The sequence below is a fragment of the Aotus nancymaae genome, unplaced genomic scaffold (genome assembly GCF_030222135.1).
Source record: "Aotus nancymaae isolate 86718 unplaced genomic scaffold, 86718_ANA_hifiasm-v0.15.2.pri h1tg000072l, whole genome shotgun sequence".
NCBI classification, from domain to species: Eukaryota; Metazoa; Chordata; class Mammalia; order Primates; family Aotidae; genus Aotus; species Aotus nancymaae.
In genome coordinates this window covers 16992756-17015492 of record NW_026988487.1, presented here as the reverse complement: position 1 = coordinate 17015492, position 22737 = coordinate 16992756, and the positions used below count along the sequence as shown (strand labels likewise).

At 41.4% G+C, this 22737-nt stretch overlaps 1 protein-coding gene across 6 annotated transcripts in view; it reads right to left on the bottom strand.

The window, feature by feature from the left end:
- Nucleotides 1-22737, bottom strand: part of ATAD5 (ATPase family AAA domain containing 5) — a 69637-nt gene that overhangs the window by 34312 nt on the left and 12588 nt on the right. For 3 of the 6 annotated variants that reach the window (XM_064367673.1, XM_064367675.1, XM_064367676.1), the window contains exons 5-10: nucleotides 19435-19561; nucleotides 17813-17894; nucleotides 6067-6281; nucleotides 3616-3773; nucleotides 2698-2860; nucleotides 738-920 (exon numbers count right to left, since the gene is read on the bottom strand). In XM_064367673.1, the coding sequence (XP_064223743.1) occupies nucleotides 738-920; nucleotides 2698-2860; nucleotides 3616-3773; nucleotides 6067-6281; nucleotides 17813-17894; nucleotides 19435-19561 (928 nt within the window). The remainder of the gene's footprint in view (nucleotides 1-737; nucleotides 921-2697; nucleotides 2861-3615; nucleotides 3774-6066; nucleotides 6282-17812; nucleotides 17895-19434; nucleotides 19562-22737) is intronic. The other 3 variants (XM_064367674.1, XM_021669762.2, XM_021669763.2) reach the window with 3 other exon arrangements.

The following is a 22737-nucleotide window of genomic DNA, read 5'->3' as shown; positions in this document are numbered from 1 at the left end:
TGTACTCCAGACAACAGAGCGAGACCCTGTCTCAAAAAATAAAAAATAAGAAAATAAAAGCACATATATTTATAGAAGCCCAGAAAAATCAAAGATTGAACATTTATCTGTCAATAGGGTTATTTGTAAGCCCATAATCTGCGAGGTTATACTTATTTCAAATACATATTTATTATTTGAAAGTTGGAATAAGCACATACAAAAAGGAGAAGGAAAGAATGAAAAGTTAAAAAACAAAAGAGTTCTAGGACAAGAAGGAAAAACTAATTTGCCAGGAATGGAAGACATTAATATTTCTGGTACAGATTGTCATCTAATTATTAGAATATCAATATCTGCACTTTGGGAGGCCAAGGCAGGTGAATCACCTGAGGTAAGGAGTTCAAGATGCACCTGGCCAACATACTGAAAGCCTGTCTCTACTAAAAATACAAAAATTATCTGGGTGTGGAGGCGGGAACCTGTATTCCCAGCTACCCAGGAGGCTGAGGCAGGAGAATCACTTGAACCGAAGAAGTAGAAGGAGGTTGCAGTTAGCTGGAATTGTGCCATTGCACTCTAGCCTGGGCAACAAGAGTGAAACTCTGTCTCAAAAAAAGAAAAATGAAATCTTAAATTAAAATACAATTCAATTAAATTTTTTAAAAAAAGAGTATCAAAATCTTCAACTGTTTTAGTTTCCACTTTAGATGTAGTCAAAGCAATCTGTTTCTTCTGGGATGTTTTAGAAAACATACCTTTGGAAGAATCTCGCTTTATCCCAGAAGAGTTGTTTCCTTTACCAAGTTCTTCTGACTTCCTATTGGTCTTTTCCAGATTTTCTGAATACTCATTTGGTTTCTTTCTTTTTGACTTAGAATTTTCTGCTTCCACTCGTTTCCTTTTGGTTTCTTTATGGTTGACATCTGGCTCTAGTTCTACTTTGGGAATTAAAGAAATGCATGTGCTTACTAATCAACAAAAAACAGTAATATCAATATCACTTCCAAGTATCCAATAATTTTATAACTTTAAAATGAAAAAGCAAGCCTGGTGCAGTGGCCAAGGTCTGTAATTTCAGAACTTTGGGAGGTTGAGGTGGGCAGATTGCTTGAGTCTATGAGTTTGAGACCAGCCTGGGTAACATGAGGAAACCCCATCTCTACTAAAAATATAAAAATTAGCCAGGAGTGGTGATGTGTACCTGTAGTCCCAGCTACTTAGGAGGCTGAGGTAGGAAGATCACATGAACCCAGAAGGTTGAGGCTGCAGGGAGCCATGACTACACCACTGTACTCTAGCCTGGGCCACAAAGTGAGGCCTTGTCTCTTAAAAAACAAATAAGTAAGCTGGGTGCGGTGGCTCACGCCTGTAATCGCAGTACTTTGGGAGGCCGAGCCAAGAGGAGCCCCTGAGGTCAGGAGTTTGAGACCAGCCTGGCCAAAGTGGTGAAACCCCATTGCTACTAAAAATACAAAAATTAGCCGAGCATGGTGGCATGTGCCTGTAATCCCAGCTACCCAGGAGGCTGAGGCAGGAGATTCACTGGAACCCAGGAGGCGGAGGCTTCAGTGAGACAAGATCGTGTGACTGCACTCCAGCCTGGGGGACAGAGCAAGACTCTTGTCTCAATAAATAAATAAATTAATTAATAGGCCAGGTTTGGTGGCTTATGCCTGTAATCCCAGCACTTTGGGAGGCTAAGGCACGTGAATCACTTGAGGTCAGGAGTTCGAGACGAGCCTGACCAACATGGTGAAACCCCATCTCTATTAAAAAATGTAAAAATTAGCCGGGCATGGTGGCAGCACCTGTAATCCCAGCTACTAGGGAGGCTGAGGCACCAGAATCACATGAACCCCGGGAGGCAGAGGTTACAGTGAGCTAAGATCACGCCACTGCACTTCAGCCAGGGTGACAGAGCAAGACTCTATCACAAAAAGTAAGTAAATTAATTAATTAAATAAAATGAAAAGCCAAGAATCAAATACAACATACTGAAAGCAAGCTGGAGATTTTAATACTTAGACTGTCTTTTGCACAGTCTAAGTATTAAATTAAATTAAAGCTATTTAAGCTAAAATTATCTAAGGCATTCCTTAAATAAATGATTAATATTTTAACATAATTAAGCTATCTTTGGGTTGGCATTTTTGGAAACTGGCAGGGATTAACACTGCACATTGCATTGTACAAGATACTTTTACTTCAGCTGAACAATTATCCCTGCCAACTGTAAGCAATGTTGCCTATGGGGAACACTTCCAAGAGTCAATGGTTAAGTGTTTTCAAAACTGACATGTTAGGCTGGGCATGGTGGCTCATGCCTGTAATCCCAGCACTTGGGGAGGCCAAGGCGGAAGGATCACTTGGGCCCAAGAGTTCAAGATCAGCCTGGGCAACATGGAAAAACCCGGTCTCTACCAAAAATACAAAAACTAGCTAGTCTCATAACCTGGTCTCAAAAAAATAAATAAAAATTTTAAAATAAAATAAGCTGGGTGCAGTGGCTTATGCCTGTGGTCCCAGCTACTCGGGAGGCTGAGACACAGGAATCGCTTGAGCGCGGCAGGCGGAGGTTGCAGTGAGCCAAAGTTGCAACACTGCACTTCCGCCCAGGTGATAGGGCAAGACTCCATCTCAGAAATAAAAATTTAAAAGAATATATAAAAACTCCAAACTGATATGTTAACATAAATGATAATAATTATCACTAACCTTGTTTACCATGACACTCAGAAGAAAGTACTTGGTGCTCAATTCGTTTTTGTAGAAGTAAGGGAAAATATTTTCTCAAGGAAAATTCAGGATTTGACCACCTAATTTCCTCAAGCAAAAGATTTCTTACTTCTTCAGTAAATTCCTTCCTTGTCCTCATGAACTGCAATAAAGAACAAAATGTACAATAACAGATCAACATCATCTATGTATGTTAATTACAATATTACCAACCACTTTCTGTCCATCATAAATCAATAGCAATGTAAGATTAGCTTTAGGCCGGGCACGGTGACTCATGCCTGTAATCCCAGCACTTTGGGATGCTGAAGCAGGTGGATCACCTGAGATCAGGAGTTCGAGACCATCCTGGCCAACATGGTGAAACCATATCTCTACTAAAAATACAAAAATTAGCCAGGCATGGTGGCACATGCCTATAATACCAGCTACGAGGGGGGCTGAGGCAGAAGGATTGCTTGAACGTGGAGGCAGAGGTTACAGTGAGCCAAGATCGTGCCACTGCACTCTAGCCTGAGCAACAGAGTGAGACTCCTTCTCAAAAAAAAAAAAAAAAAAGAGATTAGCTTTAGTCACTAAATATAAAGCTTACAAATAATTAATTTACTTTTATTTTTCTCCCTTTGAACTAATTATATCTATTAGATTATAAAGCTAACTTATAAAGTATCTAAATGTGCTATGTAATCTAATATTCTTTCAGAACTGGCTATGATTAATTCTCAAAATGTTTTTAAAGGTCTATGAGTATTTTTTTAAAATATGTACTACAATTAGATTTTTTAAAAATTAAAATCTAGGACAAAACTGGAGGCTACAAGAGTAGATATCCCAAAATTTTTTTCCTCTGCAAGATGTAAGGGAAACACTACAACGGATGAACTCTTTAATACTTACCACAGCAGCAGAATTACTGCTTTTCAACTTTGAATTCAATGTAGAAAATTCACCAAGAGCAATAACACATTTCGAGAGATCTATTACTTCAGTGTTCAGTTCTTTCAATTTAGTTAAGAGAGGACAAGGGGGTGGTTTCAAATGCCACAAACAGCACCCTAAAGAAAAATAGAAAAAACATCTTAATTAACCTTATTTATACATTATCCATTTACTGAATGTCAAATATGTAAACATGAAAAGACTTGACAACTACCTAATTAACACAAAAGTACCGAAAACCCAATGACTAGAAAGGGAAGAAAAATCGTAACCTCCAACAAATACAATTAATAAAAATTACGGCTGGGCGAGATGGCTCATGCCTGTAATCCCAGCACTCTGGGAAGCTGAGGCAGGAGGATCACGAGGTCAAGAGATCAAGACCATCCTGGCCAACATGGTGAAACCCTGTCACTACTAAAAAATACAAAAATTAGCTGGGCATGGTGGTTTGCGCCTATAGTCCCAGCTACTCGGGAGGCTGAGGCAGGAGAATTGCTTGAACCCAGGAGGTGGAGATTGCACTGAGCCGAGACTGCACCACTGTACTCCAGCCTGGCGCCTGGCAACAGAACAAGACTCTGTCTCAAAAAAAAAAAAAAAATCACTTAGACTTTCCTCCCAGTTATTAAAAATAAACAAATGCTAACAAACTTTCCTTTCTTTTTAAATCAACCTTGATACTCAGGATAAAACTTTTAGGAGGGCTGGGCACAGTGGCTCACGCCTGTAATTCCAGCACTTTGGGAGGCCAAGGCAGGTGGATCACTTGAGGTCAGGAGTTCCAGACCAACCTAGACAACATGGTGAAACCCTGTCTCTACTAAAAATACAAAAATTATACCCCAGAACCCAAAGTACAATTTAAAAAAATACAAAAATTAGCCAGACGTGATGGCAAGGGCCTGTAATCTCAGCTACTCAGGAGGCTGAGGCAAGAGAACTGCCTGAACCCGGGAGGCAGAGGTTGCACTGAGCTGAGATCTCGCCACTGCGCTCCAGCCTGGGTGACAAGCAAGACTCCGTCTCAAAAAACAAAACAAAACAAACAAACAAAAAACCTTTTAGGAGGCAGTTAGCATTAGCATCTTGGTCTACTTTTAAGTCAGACCCGGATTCAAACCCAACCTCTGCCACTTACTAACCTTGTGAGCACCAGCAAGATCCTAAATCTTAGTTTCTTCATCCTCACATTCAAAGTGAGGGTGATAATAATAATTCTCAACCTTTTAGAGTTGTTATGGGGATTAAACTAGATAGGTATACAAATTGCTCAGCAGAATTTCAGACAATAGTATGTGTTCAATAATTTTGAAGGTTTTAAGAGAGAGAGGTTCCCTCTGTGTTTGCCTCTCTGATCATCTACAAATAGATATGCTAAGTTTTATGGCAGTACTCCTGTGAAAATTAGTTTATCAAAATGAGGCAAGAAAAGCATAACTAATTTCTGTAGTTGAACATACTATTAGAAATTGCTATATAAAGGCTGTACTGGTAAAAATAACCAGAAGGCCTTCATCAATTGAATGGCCAGAGACAGAGATGGGAAATAAGGAAAAGTAGAATAAATTACTGGAAAGACTAGCTGGGAAATTCCCACATACAGAAGAAAGGCTAAAATTTTTTTTTTTTTTTTGAGACAGGATCTTGTTGTCACCTAGGCTGGAATGCAGTGGCATGATCACAACTCACTGCAGCCTTGACCTCCTAGACTCAAGTGATCCTCCCACCTCAGCCTCCAGAGTAGCTGGGATTACAGGCATGCACCACCATGCCTAGCTATTTATTTATATATTTATGAGACATGATCTCACTGTGTTGCCCAGGCTGGTCTCAAACTCCTGGGCTCAAGCTATTCTCCTGTGCTAGCCTCTCAAAATTCTGGGATTACAGGGATGAGACACAGCACCCGGCCTATACCATTTTATTCAGGATACCTGAGTGTCCATGAGAGCTGGTATCCACAAGTGGGTCCTGAAACCAAACCCAAAAATAGTGAGAGAAATTGTCCTTAGAATTCACACTGAAATCACCGTAAGAATGATAATTAGGCTGGGCACGGTGGCTCACACCTGTAATCCCAGCACTTTGGGAGACCGAGGCAGGTGGATCACCTGAGGTCGGGAGTTCAACTAAAAATACAAAATTCGCCAGGCATGGTGGTATGTGCCTGTAATCCCAGCTACTTGGGAGGCTGAAGCAGGAGAATTGCTTGGACCCGGGAGGCAAAGGTTGTGGTGAGCAGAGACTGCACCACTGCACTCCAGCCTAGGAAACAAGAGCGAAACTCCATCTCAAAAAAAAAAGAATGATAATTAAACCTCAGCCTCATCTTTAAGCAACTTACATAGTTTAATGTTACTTCTGACAGTTGAAGAGTAAATATTCAATAATAAAAGACAAACTCACCATCATCCTTTTGTTGTACATGAACGACTCTCTGGAAGCTTGTACTCACTGCATTGTACGCATCCAATGCAGCAGCTTTCTTTGCAATTTGCCGTTTCAACAAATCTGGCAAACCACTCATTAGGAAGTCACGCTTTGCTTTACATTGAACATCACAATCCTGAGATTTTTCAGATGTATCTTGACTTTTAGGAAAATGATTTGAAAAAGAAAAGCTAAGGTTATAAACAAAAGAATAAACTATACTATCTAGAAAATAAACATTTTTAGGGCTGGGCATGGTGGCTCATGCCTGTAATACAAGTACTCTGGGAGGCTGAGGTGAGTGGGTGGATCATGTGAGGCAAAGAGTTCAAGACCAGTCAGGTCAACATGTTGAAACCCCATCTCTACTAAAAATACAAAAAATTAGCCAGGTGTGGTGGCATGGTGCTTGTAATCCCAGCTACTCGGGTGGCTGAGGCACGAGAACTGCCTGAGGCTGGAAGGCAGAAATTTACCTATATATAAAATATATATTAGGTAACTTTATATAAATATTAGCTTTATGTATAAAATATAATTATACAATGTACACATTTTATGAAAATTTCATATCTTAGGTAATTTTATATAAAATACTGACAAATATTTTGTTTTTTGGTTTTTTTTTGAGACGGAGTCTCACTCTGTCGCCCAGGCTAGAGTGCAATGGCATAATCTTGGCTCACTACAACTTCCGCCTCCCGGGTTCAAGCGATTCTCCTGCCTCAGCCTCCTGAGTAGCTGGGATTACAGGCATATGCCACTGCGCCCAGCTAATTTTTGTATTGTTAGTAGAGACAGGGATTCACCATCTCGGCCAGGCTGGTCTCGAACTCCTGACCTTGTGATCCACCCACTTTGGCCTCCCAAAGTGCTGGGATTACAGGCGTGAGCCACTGTGCCCAGCAAAATACTGACAAATATTAATTTTATTAAATTTATTTAATACATTTATAGGTAATAAAATTACCTAAAATATAAGCTGGTCACATTCTTTTTTGCTTATCACAAAACTGAAAGTCTACCCATGTTAAGAAATTAAATAAAAATAAATACGTATAGAAAAAATAACTTAAAGACATCCACCAAAATGTTAACGGGGGCTATCTTTGGGTGGTAGGTGAGTTTTTCCCTCTTGTCTTTTGTTTTCTTGTTAAACAATCAGGAAAGAAAATCAGTGTCATATTTCATAAAGTTAATACAAGAACTTCTGATGTAATAGTGTTTCCAATGTAACAGCAGGAAGAGTAGGGTCCTTATTGTCTCAGTTTTGCCTAGTTTATCTTCAGATTGCAAATCATAGGAAAGCTGACTACAGTGGCAGGAGTGGGATGGAGGCAAAAGGATGGGGGAGAATGGGAGGCTGGAGTGGTAGAAGGAGGAGGTTGGGGGTGGTGTGTCACAGCTTATATGCCCTTCCTAGCCTGTCTGTAGAGATAGCAAGAATGGCAATATTCTGTGCAATTGGATATTTGGGCTGGTAATTCAAAAGAGGCTACAAAAACTTTTTCTGTATTTCTGTCTTCCTTTCCTCTTTGAGTGAAATGAAGGGGAAATGAGCTATAAAGTCGGATAGAAAAATTAATTTTTGAAAAGAGGAGGTGTGCTTTTTTTACTGTTAATTGGAGGGAAGGAGGAAAAGACAGGTAAAATTGTAGTTAGGTCCAGGCACGGTGGCTCATGCCTGTAATCCTAGCACTTTGGGAGGCCAAGGTGGGTGAATCACAAGGTCAAGAGATCGAGACCATCCTGGCCAACATGGTGAAACCTCGTCTCTACTAAAAATACAAAAATTAGCCAGGCGTGATGGCACATGCCTGTGGTCCCAGCTACTTGGGAGGCTGAGGCAGAAGAATTGCTTGAACCCAGGAGGCGGAGGTTGCAGTGGGCCGAAGATTGTGTCACTGCACTCCAGCCTGGTGACAGAGCAAGACTCTGTCTCAAAAAAAAAAAAATTGTAGTTAAATTAGTATGTCCCTATAGCAGAAGACAAGTATTAAGGAGACAGGTACAAGGTACTAATATAAAATATACATATTATAGAGAATGTATCATATGTTACACATATATTACATGCATATACACATATTACACACATAGAAAATAGTTTTGAATGTGTGTTTGTGTGTGTGTGTGTGTGTATATATATATATACACACACATACATATACATCTGACTGATATGGTTTGGATGCGTGTCCCTTCCAAATCTCCTATTGAAATATAGGCTGGGCATGGTGGTTTATGCCTATAATCTCAGCACTTTAGGAGGCTGAGGTGGGCGAATCACCTGAGGTCAGGAGTTCAAGACCAGTCTGACCAACATTGCAAAACCCCATCTCTACTAAAAATACAAAAATTAGCCAGGTTTGATGGCAGGTGCCTGTAATCCCAGCTACTTGAGAGGCTGCGGCAGGGAGAATCACTTGAACCTGGGAGGCGAAGGTTGCAGTGAGCCAAGATCATGCCATTGCACTCTAGCCTGGGCAATTGGGTGGCAGAGCAAGACTCCATCTCAAAAAAAAAAAAAAAAGAAAGAAAGAAAGAAATAATCTCCAATATTGGAGGCAGGCTTAGGTGTCTGGGGTTATGGGGGCAGATCCCTCATGATGGCTTTGTGCTGTCCTCACAGTAATGAGTAAGTTCTCTAGCTATTAGTTCACCAGAGAGCTGGTTGTTGAATAGAGGCTGGCACCTCCTCCTCTCTCTTGCTATTTCTCTCACCATGTGACTGACACGTCCACTCTCCCTTCCCCTTCTGCCATGAGTTAAAGATTCCTGAGGCCTCACTAACAGCTGAGCAGATGCTGGTGCCATGTTTGTACAACCTGCAAAGCTGTGAGCCAAGTAAACCTCTTTATAAATTAGCCAGTCTTAGGTATTCATTTATGGCAATTAAAAACAGACAAACACAATATCCTAACTTTATCTACTGAAGAGGCCTAGAAGGATTGCCATATCAGAAGCAATGAGCTTAATGGGCACCTCCACAAAAAAGAACCAGGGGTCTGTAGATAAATGTCTTACTGAAGACCTGAGACAAGGCAGGTAAAAGAGAGGCCTAGAATATCTTCCTGTTCCACAACTTAAGAAATGTTCGGGCTGGGCGCGGTGGCTCACGCCTGTAATCCCAGCACTTTGAGAGGCTGAGACGGGCGGATCACCTGAGGTCAGGAGTTCGAGACCAACCTGGCCAACGTGGCGAAACCCCATCTCTATTAAAAAAAAAAAAAAGAAAAGTTAAAATAATTAAAAAAAAAAAAAAAAAGGCCGGGCACAGTGGCTCACACCTATAATCCCAGCACTTTGGGAGGCCGAGAGGGGTGGATCACAAGGTCAAGAGATCAAGACCATCCTGGTCAACATGGTGAAACCCTGTCTCTACTAAAAATACAAAAAAAATTAGCTGGGCATGGTGGCGTGTGCCTGTAGTCCCAGCTACTCGGGAGGCTGAGGCAGGAGAATTGCTTGAACCCGGGAGGTAGAGGTTGCAGTGAGCCGAGATCGCGCCATTGCACTCCAGCCTGGGTAACAAGAGCGAAACTCTGACTCAAAAAAAAGAAAAAAAAAAGAAATGCTCGATAAATTATGAGGACATGTCAAAGGAACATAGAAACCAAGCTGAAGAGCTCACACTGGCCAAATTAAAAATAATTTGAGTACCAAAATAAGTAATATGAATGGATTACAATCCAGTGAATAAATTAAAAATTTAGAGATAAGAGAATAAACAGAAATTGAGGAGATACAAAAGCTCCTCCTTATAGCAGCCAAATAACAAATAGAGAAAGAATGACTGCAATGGAGAATCAGCATTTGGAAACCATCATCATGTGGACCTCATCAATATCAAGACCAATAATTGCAGGTTTGATGAGAAACAAGATTTTGGCATTTAGCCAGGTGCAGTGGCTCAAATTTGTAAACCCAGTCAGGAGTTCAAGACCAGCCTAGGCAAAATAGTAAGATCTATTCTCTATTTTTAAAAAAGAAAAAGAGGCCGGGCAAGGTAGCCATGCCTGTAATCACAGCACTTTAGGAGACTGAGGCAAGCAGATCACTTGAGGCCAGAAGTTTGAGACAGACTGGCCAACATCAAGAAACCTCGTTTCTACTAAAAACACGCCAGGTGTGGTGGTGCACACCTATAATCCCAGCTACTTGGGAGGCTAAGGCACAAGAATCGCTTGAACCCGGGAAGCAGAGATTGCAGGGACTGGGATCATGCCACTGTACTCTAGCCTCGGTGACAGAGTAAGACCCTGTCTCAAAAAATGAAAAAGAAAAAGAGAATAAAAGATACTGGCATAATCTTAGAATACTGTTCCACAAAATATTGGTCAATTTCAAAGAGAAAAGGATAAATTTAAGATGGACAAATCTGGTAGATATCAACATGTCCAGCTGATATGCCTCCATGCATGATGCACCAAGGAGAGCAAGGCATTGTTTCTGTGGTAATCCTGACAAGACTGTATGAGCTGGGTCTGGTTATAAGGAAATGAGACAGACCCAGGTTGAGGGTCATCCTATAGAACATAAAATCTGCACTCTTTAATAAAAATGGTCAGGGTGCAGTGGCTCCCACCTGTAATCCCAGCACTCTGGGAGGTCAAGGCAGGTGGATCAGTTGACGTCAGAAATTCGAGACCAGCCTGGCCAACATAGCGAAACCCTGTCTCTACTAAAAACAAAAAATTAGCCAGGCATGGTGGTGGGCACCTGTAATCCCAGCAACACGGGAGGCTGAGGCAGGAGAATTGCTTGAAAATGGAAGGTGGAGGTTGCAGTGAGCCAAGATCGCACCATTTCACTCCAGCCTGGGTGACAGAGCGAGACTCTGTCTCAAGAAAAAAACAAAAACAAGAAAAGGTCAAGAATGTGGGGAATCTTGGTAAAGGAGATATGGGAGTCTCTGTAGTATTCTGGCACCTCTCTTAAGTTTAAAGTTATTTCAACATAAATTATTTTTTAAAAATCTTAGGGCCGGGCACGGTGGCTCACATCTGTAATCCCAGCATTTTGGGAGGCCAAGGTGGGTAAATTGTAAGGTCGAGAGATGGAGACCATCCGGGTCAACATGGTGAAACCCCGCCTCTACGAAAAATACAAAAATTAGCTGGGCGTGGTGGCACACACCTGTAATCCCAGCTGCTCGGGAGGCTAAAGCAAGAGAATCGCTTGAATCCAGGAGGCGGAGGTTGCAGTGAGCCGAGATCATGCCACTGCACTCCAGCTTGGTGACAGAGCAAGACTCCGTCTCAAAATAAATAAATAAATTAAATTAGGGCCGGACGCGGTGGCTCACGCCTGTAATCCCAGCACTTTGGGAGGCTGAGGCAGGTGGATCACGAGGTCAAGAGATTGAGACCATCCTGGTCAACATGGTGAAACCCCGTCTCTACTAAAAATACAAAAAATTAGCTGGGCATGGTGGCGCATGCCTGTAATCCCAGCTACTCGGGAGGCTGAGGCAGAATTGCCTGAACCCAGGAGGCGGAGGTTGCGGTGAGCCAAGATCGTGCCATTGCACTCCAGCCTGGGTAACAAGAGCGAAACTCCGTCTCAAAAAAAAAAAAAAAAAATTAAAATTAAATTTAAATTTAAATCTTTCATCTGGGTGTGGTTGCTCATGCCCGTAATCCCAGGACTTTGGGAGGCCAAGGCAGGAGGATTACAAGGTCAGGAGATCGAGACCATCCTGGCCAACATGGTGAAACCCCATCTCTACTACAACACAAAAAAATTAGCTGGGCATGGTGGCGTGCACCTATAGTCCCAGCTACTTGGGAGGCTGAGGGAGGGGAATTGCTTGAACCTAGGAGGTGGAGGTTACAGTGAGCCAAGATCGCGCCACTGCACTCCAGCCTGGTGAGAGCAAGACTCTGTCTCAAAAAAAAAAAAAAAAAAAAGATTTTATGGTACACAGATTTAGGAACATAAGAATAAGAAATCAAAGTATAAATAGTCTAAAATTAGCAAATTTATTCCTTCAAACAATTCTGCCAGGTAAATCAAATGCAGGTAAGATAATAGCATGCTCAAACAGATGCCTTCCCCATTTTAGGCTGCCATTTAGCAAGAATTTTCTTTAAAAGCACGGATTCAGCCAGGTGCAGTGGCCTACACTTGTACTCTCAGCTACCTGAAGGCTGAGGGAGGAGGACCACTTGAGGCCAGGAATTCAAGACAAGCCTGGGTAACACAGCAAGACCCCAATTCTAAAAATAATTAATTAATACATACACAGAAATTCATCAAGCTACTAGGAAAGCAAAAGAGATTACTAAAGCTGATCTACAATTTTTCTTGTTTTTTTATTTTTTTATTTTTTTTAAGAGACAGTCTTGCTTTTTTGCCCAGGCTGGAATGCAGTGGCACAATTATAGGTCAGTGTAGCCCTGAACTCCTGGGCTCCAGTGATCATCCTGCCTCAGCCTCCCAAGTTGCTCCGAGTACAGGTGTGCACTACTGTGCCCTGCTAATTTTTTGTTTTACTTTTTTTCCCTAGAGACATAGTCTCACTTTGTTGCCCAGGCTGGTCTTGAACTCCTTAAAGCAGTTCTCCTGGCCAGGCATGGTAGCTCATGCCTGTAATACCAGCACTTTAGGAGGCCGATGCAGGTGGATCACCTGAGGTCAAGAGTTCAAGACCAGCCTGGCCAACATGATGAAACCCTGTCTCTATTAAAAACACAAAAATTAGCTGAGTGTGGTGGTGCATGCTTGTAGTCCCAGCTACTTGGGAGGCTGACGCAGAAGAACTGCTGGAACCCGGGAGGCGGAAGTTGCAGTGAGCCAAGATGGCGTGACTGCACTCCAGTCTGGGCAACAGAGCAAGACTTTGTCTCAAAATAAAAAAAAATAAAAAAAGGCGGTCTTGCTGTCTTAACCCTTGACCTCCTAGTCTTAAGAGATCTGCCCACCCACCTCAGCCTTCTGGAATGTTGAGATTACATGCATGAGCTGCTGTGCCTGCCCTACCCTATATATTTTTAAATAATAATTTCTTTAAAATCATGATTTTTTTAAATGTATCATTTGCAAATAAGGATAGTTTTACTTCTCCCTTTCCAAACCTTTATGTCCTTTTATATATTCTTCTTTTCTAATTGAACTACCCAAGACCTCTAGTAAGAGATGTCTTAGAGCTTGGAGAATATTATGTTAAGTGAAATAAGCCAAACACAGAAAGATAAATACCAAATGTTCTCACTCGTATGTGGAAGCTTAAAAAATTAACCTTAGCCTGAGTAACGTAGCAAGAACTCGTCTCTACCAAAAAAACAATTCACCGGACATAATGGTGCACATCTGTGGTTCCAGCTATTTAGGGGGCTGAGATAGCAGGATCACTTGAACCCAGGAGGTCGAGGCTGCAGTGAGCTGTGATCACACCACTGTACTCTAGCCTAGGCAACAGAGCAAGACTCTGTCTGAAAAAAAAAAAAGGACAGGCGTGGTGGCTCATACCTGTAATCCCAGCACTTTGGGAGGCCAAGGCGGGTGGATCACAAGGTCAGGAGTTCAAGACCAGTCTGACCAACATGGTGAAACCTGGTCTTTACTAAAAATATAAAAATTAGCCAGGTGTGGTGGCACGTACATGTAATCCCAGCTACTTGGAAGGCTGAGGCAGGAGAATCACTTGAACCCGGGAGAGGGAGGTTGCAGTGAGCCGAGAGTGTGCCATTGTACTCCAGCCAGGGTGACAGAGTGAGACTCCATCTCAAAAAAAAAAAAAAAAAAAAAAAAAAATCTGATAGAAGTAGAGAAGAAAATAGTGGTTAGTCAAGGTAGGGGATGGGAGGAGAGAAGGAGACATAGCCAGAGGTTGGTTAACAGATATAAAAGTACAGCTAGATAGGGGGAATGGCTTCAAGTGTTCTACAGTGCTATATGGTCTCTATAATAAACAAAAATTTATTATATATTTTCAAATTTTTAAGAAGAGCAAATTTTTTTATTTTTTTAATGACAAGGTCTTGTTCTGTCACCCAAGCTTGAGTGCAGTGGTGTGATTATGGCTCACTGCAGCCATGACGTCCCAGGCTCGTGTGATCCTCCTGTCTCAGCCTCCCAAGTAGCTGAGCCTATAGGCATACACCACCATGCCTAGCTAATTTATTATTATTATTTTTAATAGAGATGAAGTCCCACAATGCTGCCCAGACTGGTATTTTTCTGTTTTTATATAAACACGACACACTTTTACTACTGTAGGTTTGTTCAATGTCTTGAAATCACGTAGTGAAGAGACCTTCAAATTTTTCTTCTTTTTCAAGATTGTTTTGTCTATTCTAGGTTCTCTGTGCCTTTTAAATGTTAGGCTTGTCAAACCCATAAATTGGACATTATCAAGTTTCTGTACTTCAAAAAATACAACAAATAAAAAGGTATGGTAATATATTTGCAAAACCATATATCTGACAGAGGACATGTAGTCAGAATATATAAAGAACCCTCACAACTCAACAAGATGAAAGACAAGTCAATAAGAAAATGGGCAAAAGATTTCCCTAAGGAAGATATGCAAAAGCCAATAAACACATGACAGATGCTCACCATCAGGAGACACAAGAAAAATGTAAATTAAAACTATGAAATATGAATACATAGCTATTCAAACAGATAAAATTAAAAAGGAAATGAAGATGTGTATCCACACAAAGACTTACACGTGAGTGTTCATAGCAGCTTTATTCCCCAGAGCTTAAAACTGGAAATGCTTGGGTGCAGTGGTGCACGCCTGAGTCCCAGCTGCTCCGAAGGCTGAGGAAGGAAGATTGCTTGAGCCCAGGAATTCAAGACCAGGCTGAGCAACAAAGCAAGACTCCATCTCTCTTTCCTTTTCTTTTTTTGAGACAGAGTCTTGCTCTGTCACCCAGGATGGAGTGCAATGGCATGGTCTTGGCTCACTCAACCTCCACCTTCCAGGTTCAAGCAATTCTCCTGCCTCAGCCTCCCAAGTAGCTGGGATTACAGGTGCCTGCCACCATGCCCAGCTAATTTTTGTATTTTTAAGAGAGACGAGGTTTCACCATATTGGCAGGATGGTCTCGAACTCCTGACCTCATGATCCGCCCACCTCGGCCTCCCAAGGTGCTAAGAGTACAGGTGTGAGCCAACGTGCCCATTCAAGACTCTTATCTCTTAAAGCAGAGGGAAAAGACAAAAGGAAACAACCCAGATGTCCATTAATAGGTACATGGAGAGACAAAAAGTGGTATATCCATAAAATGAATACTACTTAGCAAACATATGGCCAGGCGCGACGGCTCATGCCTGTAATCCCAGCACTTTGGGAGGCTGAGGCTGGCAGATCACTGGAAGTCAGGAGTTCAAGACCAGCCTGGTCAACGTGGTGAAATCCTGTCTCTACTAAAAATACAAAAATTAGCCAAGCATGGTGGCAAGTGCCTGTATTCCCAGCTACTCAGGAGGCTGAGGCACAAGAATCACTTGAACCTGGGAGACGGAGGTTGCAGTGAGCCAAGATCATGCCACTGTACTCCAGCCTGGGCAAGAGAGAGAGAACCTGTCACGAAAAGAAAGAAAAGAAAAGAGGAAGAGGAAGAGGAAGAGGAAGAGGAGAGGAGAGGAGAGGAGAGAAACTAATGATGTATTTGACAACATGAATAAATCTCAAAATCATGATGCCAACTGCAAGATGCCAGACACAAAAGAGCATGTACTATATGATTTCGACACAAAAGAGCATGTACTATATTATTTCATTAACATAAAATTCTAGAAAATATAAATTAGTATACAGAAAAGAGATTGGCATTTGGCTGGGTTGGGGCCACTTAGAGAATGGACTGTAAAAGAGCATGACACATCTGAGGCAGGTAGTAGAAATAATTTGGTATCTTGATTGTGGTGGTTTCACTGTGTGTATAACTGACAAAGCTCACCAAAATATATACTTTGAACTGATAGAGCTGACCGTGCATCATGGCTCACACCTGTAATCCCAACATTTTGGGAGGCCAAGGTAGCTGGATCACCTGAGTCCAAAAGTTCAAGACCAGCCTGGGCAACATGGCAAACCCTGTCTCTACCAAAGGAAAAAAAATACAAAAAATTAGCTGGGCATGGGTGGCACATGCCTGTAGTGCCAGCTACTTGGGAGGCTGAGGTGGGAGGGAGGATCACCTGAGCCTGGGAGGTCACAGCTGCAGTAAACTGTAATTGTACCACTATACTCCAGCCTGGTGACAGAGCAAGACTCTGCCTTAAAAAAAAAGTACGTGTATATGTGTTTGTGGGTGTATATACTATGCAAAAGCAGCCAGACACAAAATAATACATATATGAAGTTTATGTGATATTCCAGAACGGACAAAATTAATCTATGATAATAGAAATCAAACTAACTGATGGAAATAGAAATCAGAAAATTTTGGTAATCTTGTGATAGTGCTGGTGGGGATAATAGGAAAAGAGGACAAAAAACCTTCCTGAGCTAAAGGAAAGATTTTATTTCTTGATAAGATGCACTTGTCAAAACTGCATACTTAAGTTGTGTGTGCTTAACAATATATAATTATACCTCAATAAAACTGAAACAGAAAGAAAAGATAATCTGAACCCATGATGCTCCTAGACCTGATCTTCTTCCATCATGCCATCCAGGTGCATTAAACTAGAACTTACATGTCATACTATATCTTCCTCACCCACACCCTCCCCCCACAAATCTAATTAATCATCAAGAGATTTTTAATTCATCTCCCAGAATCTTTTCGTATGTCATCCCCAGCAACCTAGTCCTCACCCCCATCATCTCACAACACCTGGACTCTTACATTCACTCTAACCCCTCTTCCATGCCATTCTTTATCCAGCAGGCAGATTAAACTTCTAAAATCCAAATCTGTTTATGTCCATATTTACATTTAAAACCCTTTGGCTGCTTCTTATTTGCTCTTAACATAATGATAAAATCTCTTAACATGGCCTCCTAGGTCCTATGTTGGCTGGCACCCACCTCTCACACTTGCTCTCTGTGCTCCAGTCACACGAGCATTCAATCAGCTCCTTCCAGTTACAGGGACTTTACACAGACTGTTCTCTCTGGCTGAAACACAGCTCCTCCCCCAGTGAACTCCTGCCCATTGTTCAGATTTCAGTTAAGATGTCATTTCCCCAGTGAAGCCTTCTTTAATCAGAGCAAATCTCCTCAATATGAATTTACCTCTCCTTAGCCCAACTGCAATTTTTCATTTGTTGGCCTAATGAATGTTTAATCATAGACTGTCTCCCATCTCCACTTAAGCCTTATGAGGACAGGAAATGTGTCCTGTCTTACCCCATAATATCTCTGATACCAGAAACAGTGCCTGGTACATACTAGTAGGTATTACATATTTACTGAATAAAATTCATAATCAGCTTTTTGTATTTTTGGTTTGCCTGTTTATTATGCTGTTTTATCTAGCAATGGGCAAAGCATTTGCAAAAAACCAAGATATTCAAATAGCAGCTGCAGCATTGTCAATATTGTCGTCTTTTATTTATTTATTTATTTTCTTCTTCTTTTTTTTAGTTTTTTTCTTTTTTTAGTTTTTTTGTCCCAAACTCAATATTGTCATCTTTTAAAATGGACTTACTAGAGCTTCAAATGATAATTCACATGCTTTCTCATCACAGTAAACAAATCAATACAAACACATTCCATAAATATATTTTGGCATTTAAAAATTTGTATTGGTCTTACCTGCTTTCATCAAAACTAGGGACAGGATCAGCTGCTTTTTGTGCTTTTCTTGCAAGAAATAAAGGAGCAACTTTCACTTTTCCTTAGAAAAATAAATACTTAGGTTAGTATCAATGTTTACCATCTCCACCTTAAGCTACTTTCAAAACATCTTTTTGGCTTTTACAAATTTAATTTTTTAATTAAAAAATTTCAGCCGGGCACGGTGGCTCATGCCTGTAATCCCAGCACGTTGAGAGGCTGAGGCAGGCAGATCACTTGAGGTCAGGAGTTTGAGACCAGCCTAGTCAACATAGTGAAACCCCATCTCTACTAAAAATACAAACATTAGCTGGGTGTGGTGGCAAGTGCCTGTAATCCCAGCTACTCAGGAGGCTAAGGCAGGAGAATAGCTTGAACCCGGGAGGCGAAGATTGCAGTGAGCTGAGATTGTGCCACTATACTCCAGCCTGGGTAACAGAGCAAGACACCATCTCAATAAAAAAAAAAAAATTCCATGGCCGGGCGCGGTGGCTCACGCCTGTAATCCTAGCACTTTGGAAGGCCGAGGTGGGTGGATCACCTTAGGTCAGGAGTTCAAGACCAGCCTGGCCATCAGGGTGAAACCTCACTTAAAAAAAAAAAAAAATCCTATAAAATGATCTGTTCTTTCAACCTGGCAATATCAGAATCTCCTGGGGAACTTTTTTTTTTTTTTTAACTAGAAATTCCTACAACCGACCTCTGAAAATTCTTATTCAATATAACTAAGGAAGGATCAAAGATTTATTAAATGTTTTAATTTACTCAGATGATAATTTTTATGATCAGTCAGATTTAGGAACCACCAACTTAACCAAAGCCAAAAGATACACAGAAATGCATTAAATTAAAATATGCTCAATTTCTCTTTGAAACCACCTCCCCTTTTTTTTTTTAGATGGAGTCTCACTCTGTCACCCAGGCTGGAGTACAGTGGCGAGATCTAGACTCACTGCAGCCTCCACATCCCAGGTTCAAGCAATTCTCCTGCCTCAGCCTCCCGAGTAGCTGGGACTACAGGTACATGCCACCACACCCAGCTAATTTTTTGTATTTTTAGTAGAGATAGGGTTTCACCATGTTGGCCAGGATGGTCTCCATCTCCTGACCTGGTGATCCACCCACCTTGGCCTCCCAAAGTGCTGGGATTACAGGCGTGAGCCACCATGCCCAGCCTGAAAAACTCTTCACTGGCAGGAGTTTGAGACCAGCCTGGCTAACATGGTAAAACCCTATTTATTAAAAATACAAAAAATAGCTGGGCATGGTGGCACAGGCCTGTAGTCCCACATACTTGGGAGGCTGAGGCAGAAGAATCGCTTGAACCCGGGAGGCAAAGGTTGCAGTGAGCAGAGATCACGCCACTGCACTCCAGCCTAGGTAACTGAGCAAGACTCTGATTCAAAAAAAATAATAATAAAACTCTTCACTATATCATAACTTTACTTATTAAAATAGAAATATAATACAGTTAAAGTCTTATATAAGATACGAAATTTGAATCATGAGCACATTCAGAATACCCCGAAACACAAAAATAAAACAAAACAAAAAACCCAAACATTCTAATATACATTCTAAATGTTATTAAGTCTGATTACCAGGTACATTTTTAGTGGCTGTATTAAGGTTTTTTCCTAGCACATCATTTAAACACTGAAGTTTCTTCTGATTTTTCTCCGGATGCTTTAAAGAAGTAGGACTTGAATCTATTATTATAACTGAATCCTAAAACAAAATAAGAAAAAGAAATTTAATTAAGTCATATAATTAACGTCACTGAAATTTCAAAAGAATCACAGTGATAGAAACCATAGAAAAAATAATTACCAGCTCCATACATCTCCCCATCAGATATTACCTGATAGAAACAGAAAACACATGCCAGAATAGCAGGGATCCAAGCTTACATCATACAAGTTTATATGATATCAGAGTGAGTTTATTATGACCATGGGCTTTCTTTTTTATTTTTATTTTTTGAGACGGAGTTTCGCTCTTGTCACCCAGGCTGTAGTGCAGTGGTGCAACGTCGGCTCACTGCAACCTCCACCTCCCGGGTTCAAGCGATTTTCCTGCCTCAGCCTCCCAAGTAGCTGGAATTACAGGCACACACCACCACACCCAGCTAATTTTATATTTTTAGTAGAGACGGAGTTTCACCATTTTGGCCATGCTGGTCTTGAACTCCTGACCTCAAGTGATCCACCTGCCTCAGCCTCCCAAAGTGCTTGGATTACAGGCATGAGCCACTGCATCCGCTCTTTATTTTATTTTTTTGTTTTGTTTTGGTTTGAGACAGAATCTCGCTCTGTCTCCCAGGCTGAAGCATTGCAACCACCACCTTCTGGGTTCAAGCGATTCTCCTGCCTCAGCCTCCCAAGTAGCTGGAACTACAGGCACGCGCCACCATGCCTGGCTAATTTTTGTATTTTTGGTAGAGCTAAGGTTTCGCCATGTTGGCTAGGCTGGTCTCAAACTCCTAACCTCAGGTGATCCACCTACCTCGGCCTCCTATAGTGAAACCCCGTCTCTACTAAAAATACAAAAATTACCCAGGTGTAGGGGCATATGTCTGTAGTCCCAGCTACTCAGGAGGCTGAGGAGAGAGAATTGCTTGAACCTGGGAGATGGAGAAGGTTGCAGTGAGCTGAGACCTCGCCACTGCACTCCAGCCTGGGCAACAGAGTGAGACTCTGCCTCAAAATAAATAAATAAATAAATGAACTAACATATGACCTGGCATTCATATGCAGAAAATTTTTAAAAAGCAACTAACAGACTGTATTCCAAATAAACAGTCAATATGACCAAGTTATAAAAAGTCTGGTTATAGCCCTGTTAGAACTGTACACCCTAGAAATGTATTAGAATGAAGTTTGTTGGCCAGGTGTGGTGGTTCACGCCTGTAATCCCAGCACTTTGTGGGGCTGAGGCAGGTGGATCACCTGAGGTCAGGAGTTCAAAACCAGGCTGGCCAATATGGTGAAACCCTGTCTCTACTAAACATACAAAAAAAAAAAAAAATAGCCAGGCATGGTGGCACACACCTGTAATCCCAGCTACTCAGGAGACTGAGACAGGAGAATTGCTTGAACCCGGGATGCAGAGGTTACAGTGAGCAGAGATCACACCACTACACTCTAGCCTGGGAGACAGAGTGAGACTCTATCTCAAAAAAAAAAAGAATGAAGTTTGTTATTTTCCTGTCATCAACATAGATTTTCTGAGCCCTTACCATATGTGAGGCAATATAGAAGAAACTGGGAACACACAGGCAAAACTTAAGAATTGGCCTCAAATGTTATATCTGAATATAGAGGAGAAAGGAAGAGCTAATCCATGAGCGGATAGTTTAAACTAGTTATAATACAGCATGGTGAGTGCACAATCAATACAAAAAAATATACAAAAGTAAAGTACCCATCAGGAAAGAAACTATTTGTTTTGAAGGCATCAGCATAGCTTTCATTATTTTATTTTGTTTTATTTTTTATTTTTTGTTGTTGAGACAGAGTCTTGCTCTGTCACCCAGGCTGGAGAGCAGTGGCACAATCTCGGCTCACTGCAACCTCCGCCTCCTGGGATAAAGCATTTCTGCTGCCTGAGCTTCCCGAGTAGCTGGGATTACATTAGAGGTGCATGCCACCATGCCTGGCTAATTTTTATATTTCTAGTACAGATGGAGTTTCACCATGTTGGTCAGGCTGGTCTCGAACTCCTAACCTTGTGATCTGCCCACTTAAGCCTCCCAAAGTGCTGGGATTACAGGCATGAGCCACTGTGCTTAGGGCATTATTTTTTGTTATTGTTATTTTTTCTTTTTATATATTCCACCAGAAGAGTCTTGAATACAAGCAAAGCTTGAAGGAGTTGGTAAAATGTGCAGAATAGCCAAAAAGTGGAAACAACACAAATGTCCATCAACTGATGAATCGGGTATTTGGCAATAAAAAGAAATATGAGGCTATAACATAAATCCTGAAAATACATCCTAAGCAATAGAAGCCAGACACAAAAAAATCACGTTATATGATACCATTTATTTGAAATGTCCTGAAAAGGCAAATCTAGAGACAGAAAAAGATTAGTAGTTAGCTAGGGCTGTTGGAATGAGGGGATTGGGGGGTAACAACTAAGAAGAAAAGAGTTTATTTTTGGGGTAATGAAAATGTTCTAAAATTGACTATAGTAATAAATGCACAACTCTATCAATATACAAATGCCACTGAACTGTACACTTTAAATGGCGAAGTGCATGGTATATGAATTATATCTCAGTTAAACTTGTTTTTTTTTTTTGAGACGGAGTCTCACTCTGTCACCCAGGCTGGAATACAATGGCGCAATCTCAGCTCACTGCAACCTCTGCCTCTGCAAGCGATTCTCCTGACTCAGCCTCCTGAGTAACTGGGATTACAAGTTTGCATCATCATACCTGGCTAATTTTTGTATTTTTAGTAGAGACATGGTTTCACCATGCTGGTCTCAAACTCCTGACCTCATGATCCGCCCGCCTCGGTCTCCCAAAGTGCTGAGATGAGATTACAGGCGTGAGTCGCCATGCCCAGCCACAACTTAAGTATTTTTTTCAAAAGGGGAGGTATTGGCAGTTGGCAGGATCTCAAAGCTTGAGTAGGAATTCCTCACATAGAAGAGAGTACCTGGAATGTATATTTCAAGCTGATAACAATAAAATGAATACCGTGAAAACTGCACCATTTAGGGAAAAATGAACAATTTAGTGTGACTAGAGCAAAGAGTTGTTTTGAAGAAAGGGAAGAGGGCCAGGCACGGTGGCTCACGCCTGTAATCCCAGCACTCTGGGAGGCCAAAGCGGGTGGATCACCTGAGTTCAGGAGTTCAAGACCAGCCTGGCCAATCATGGTGAAACCCCATCTCTA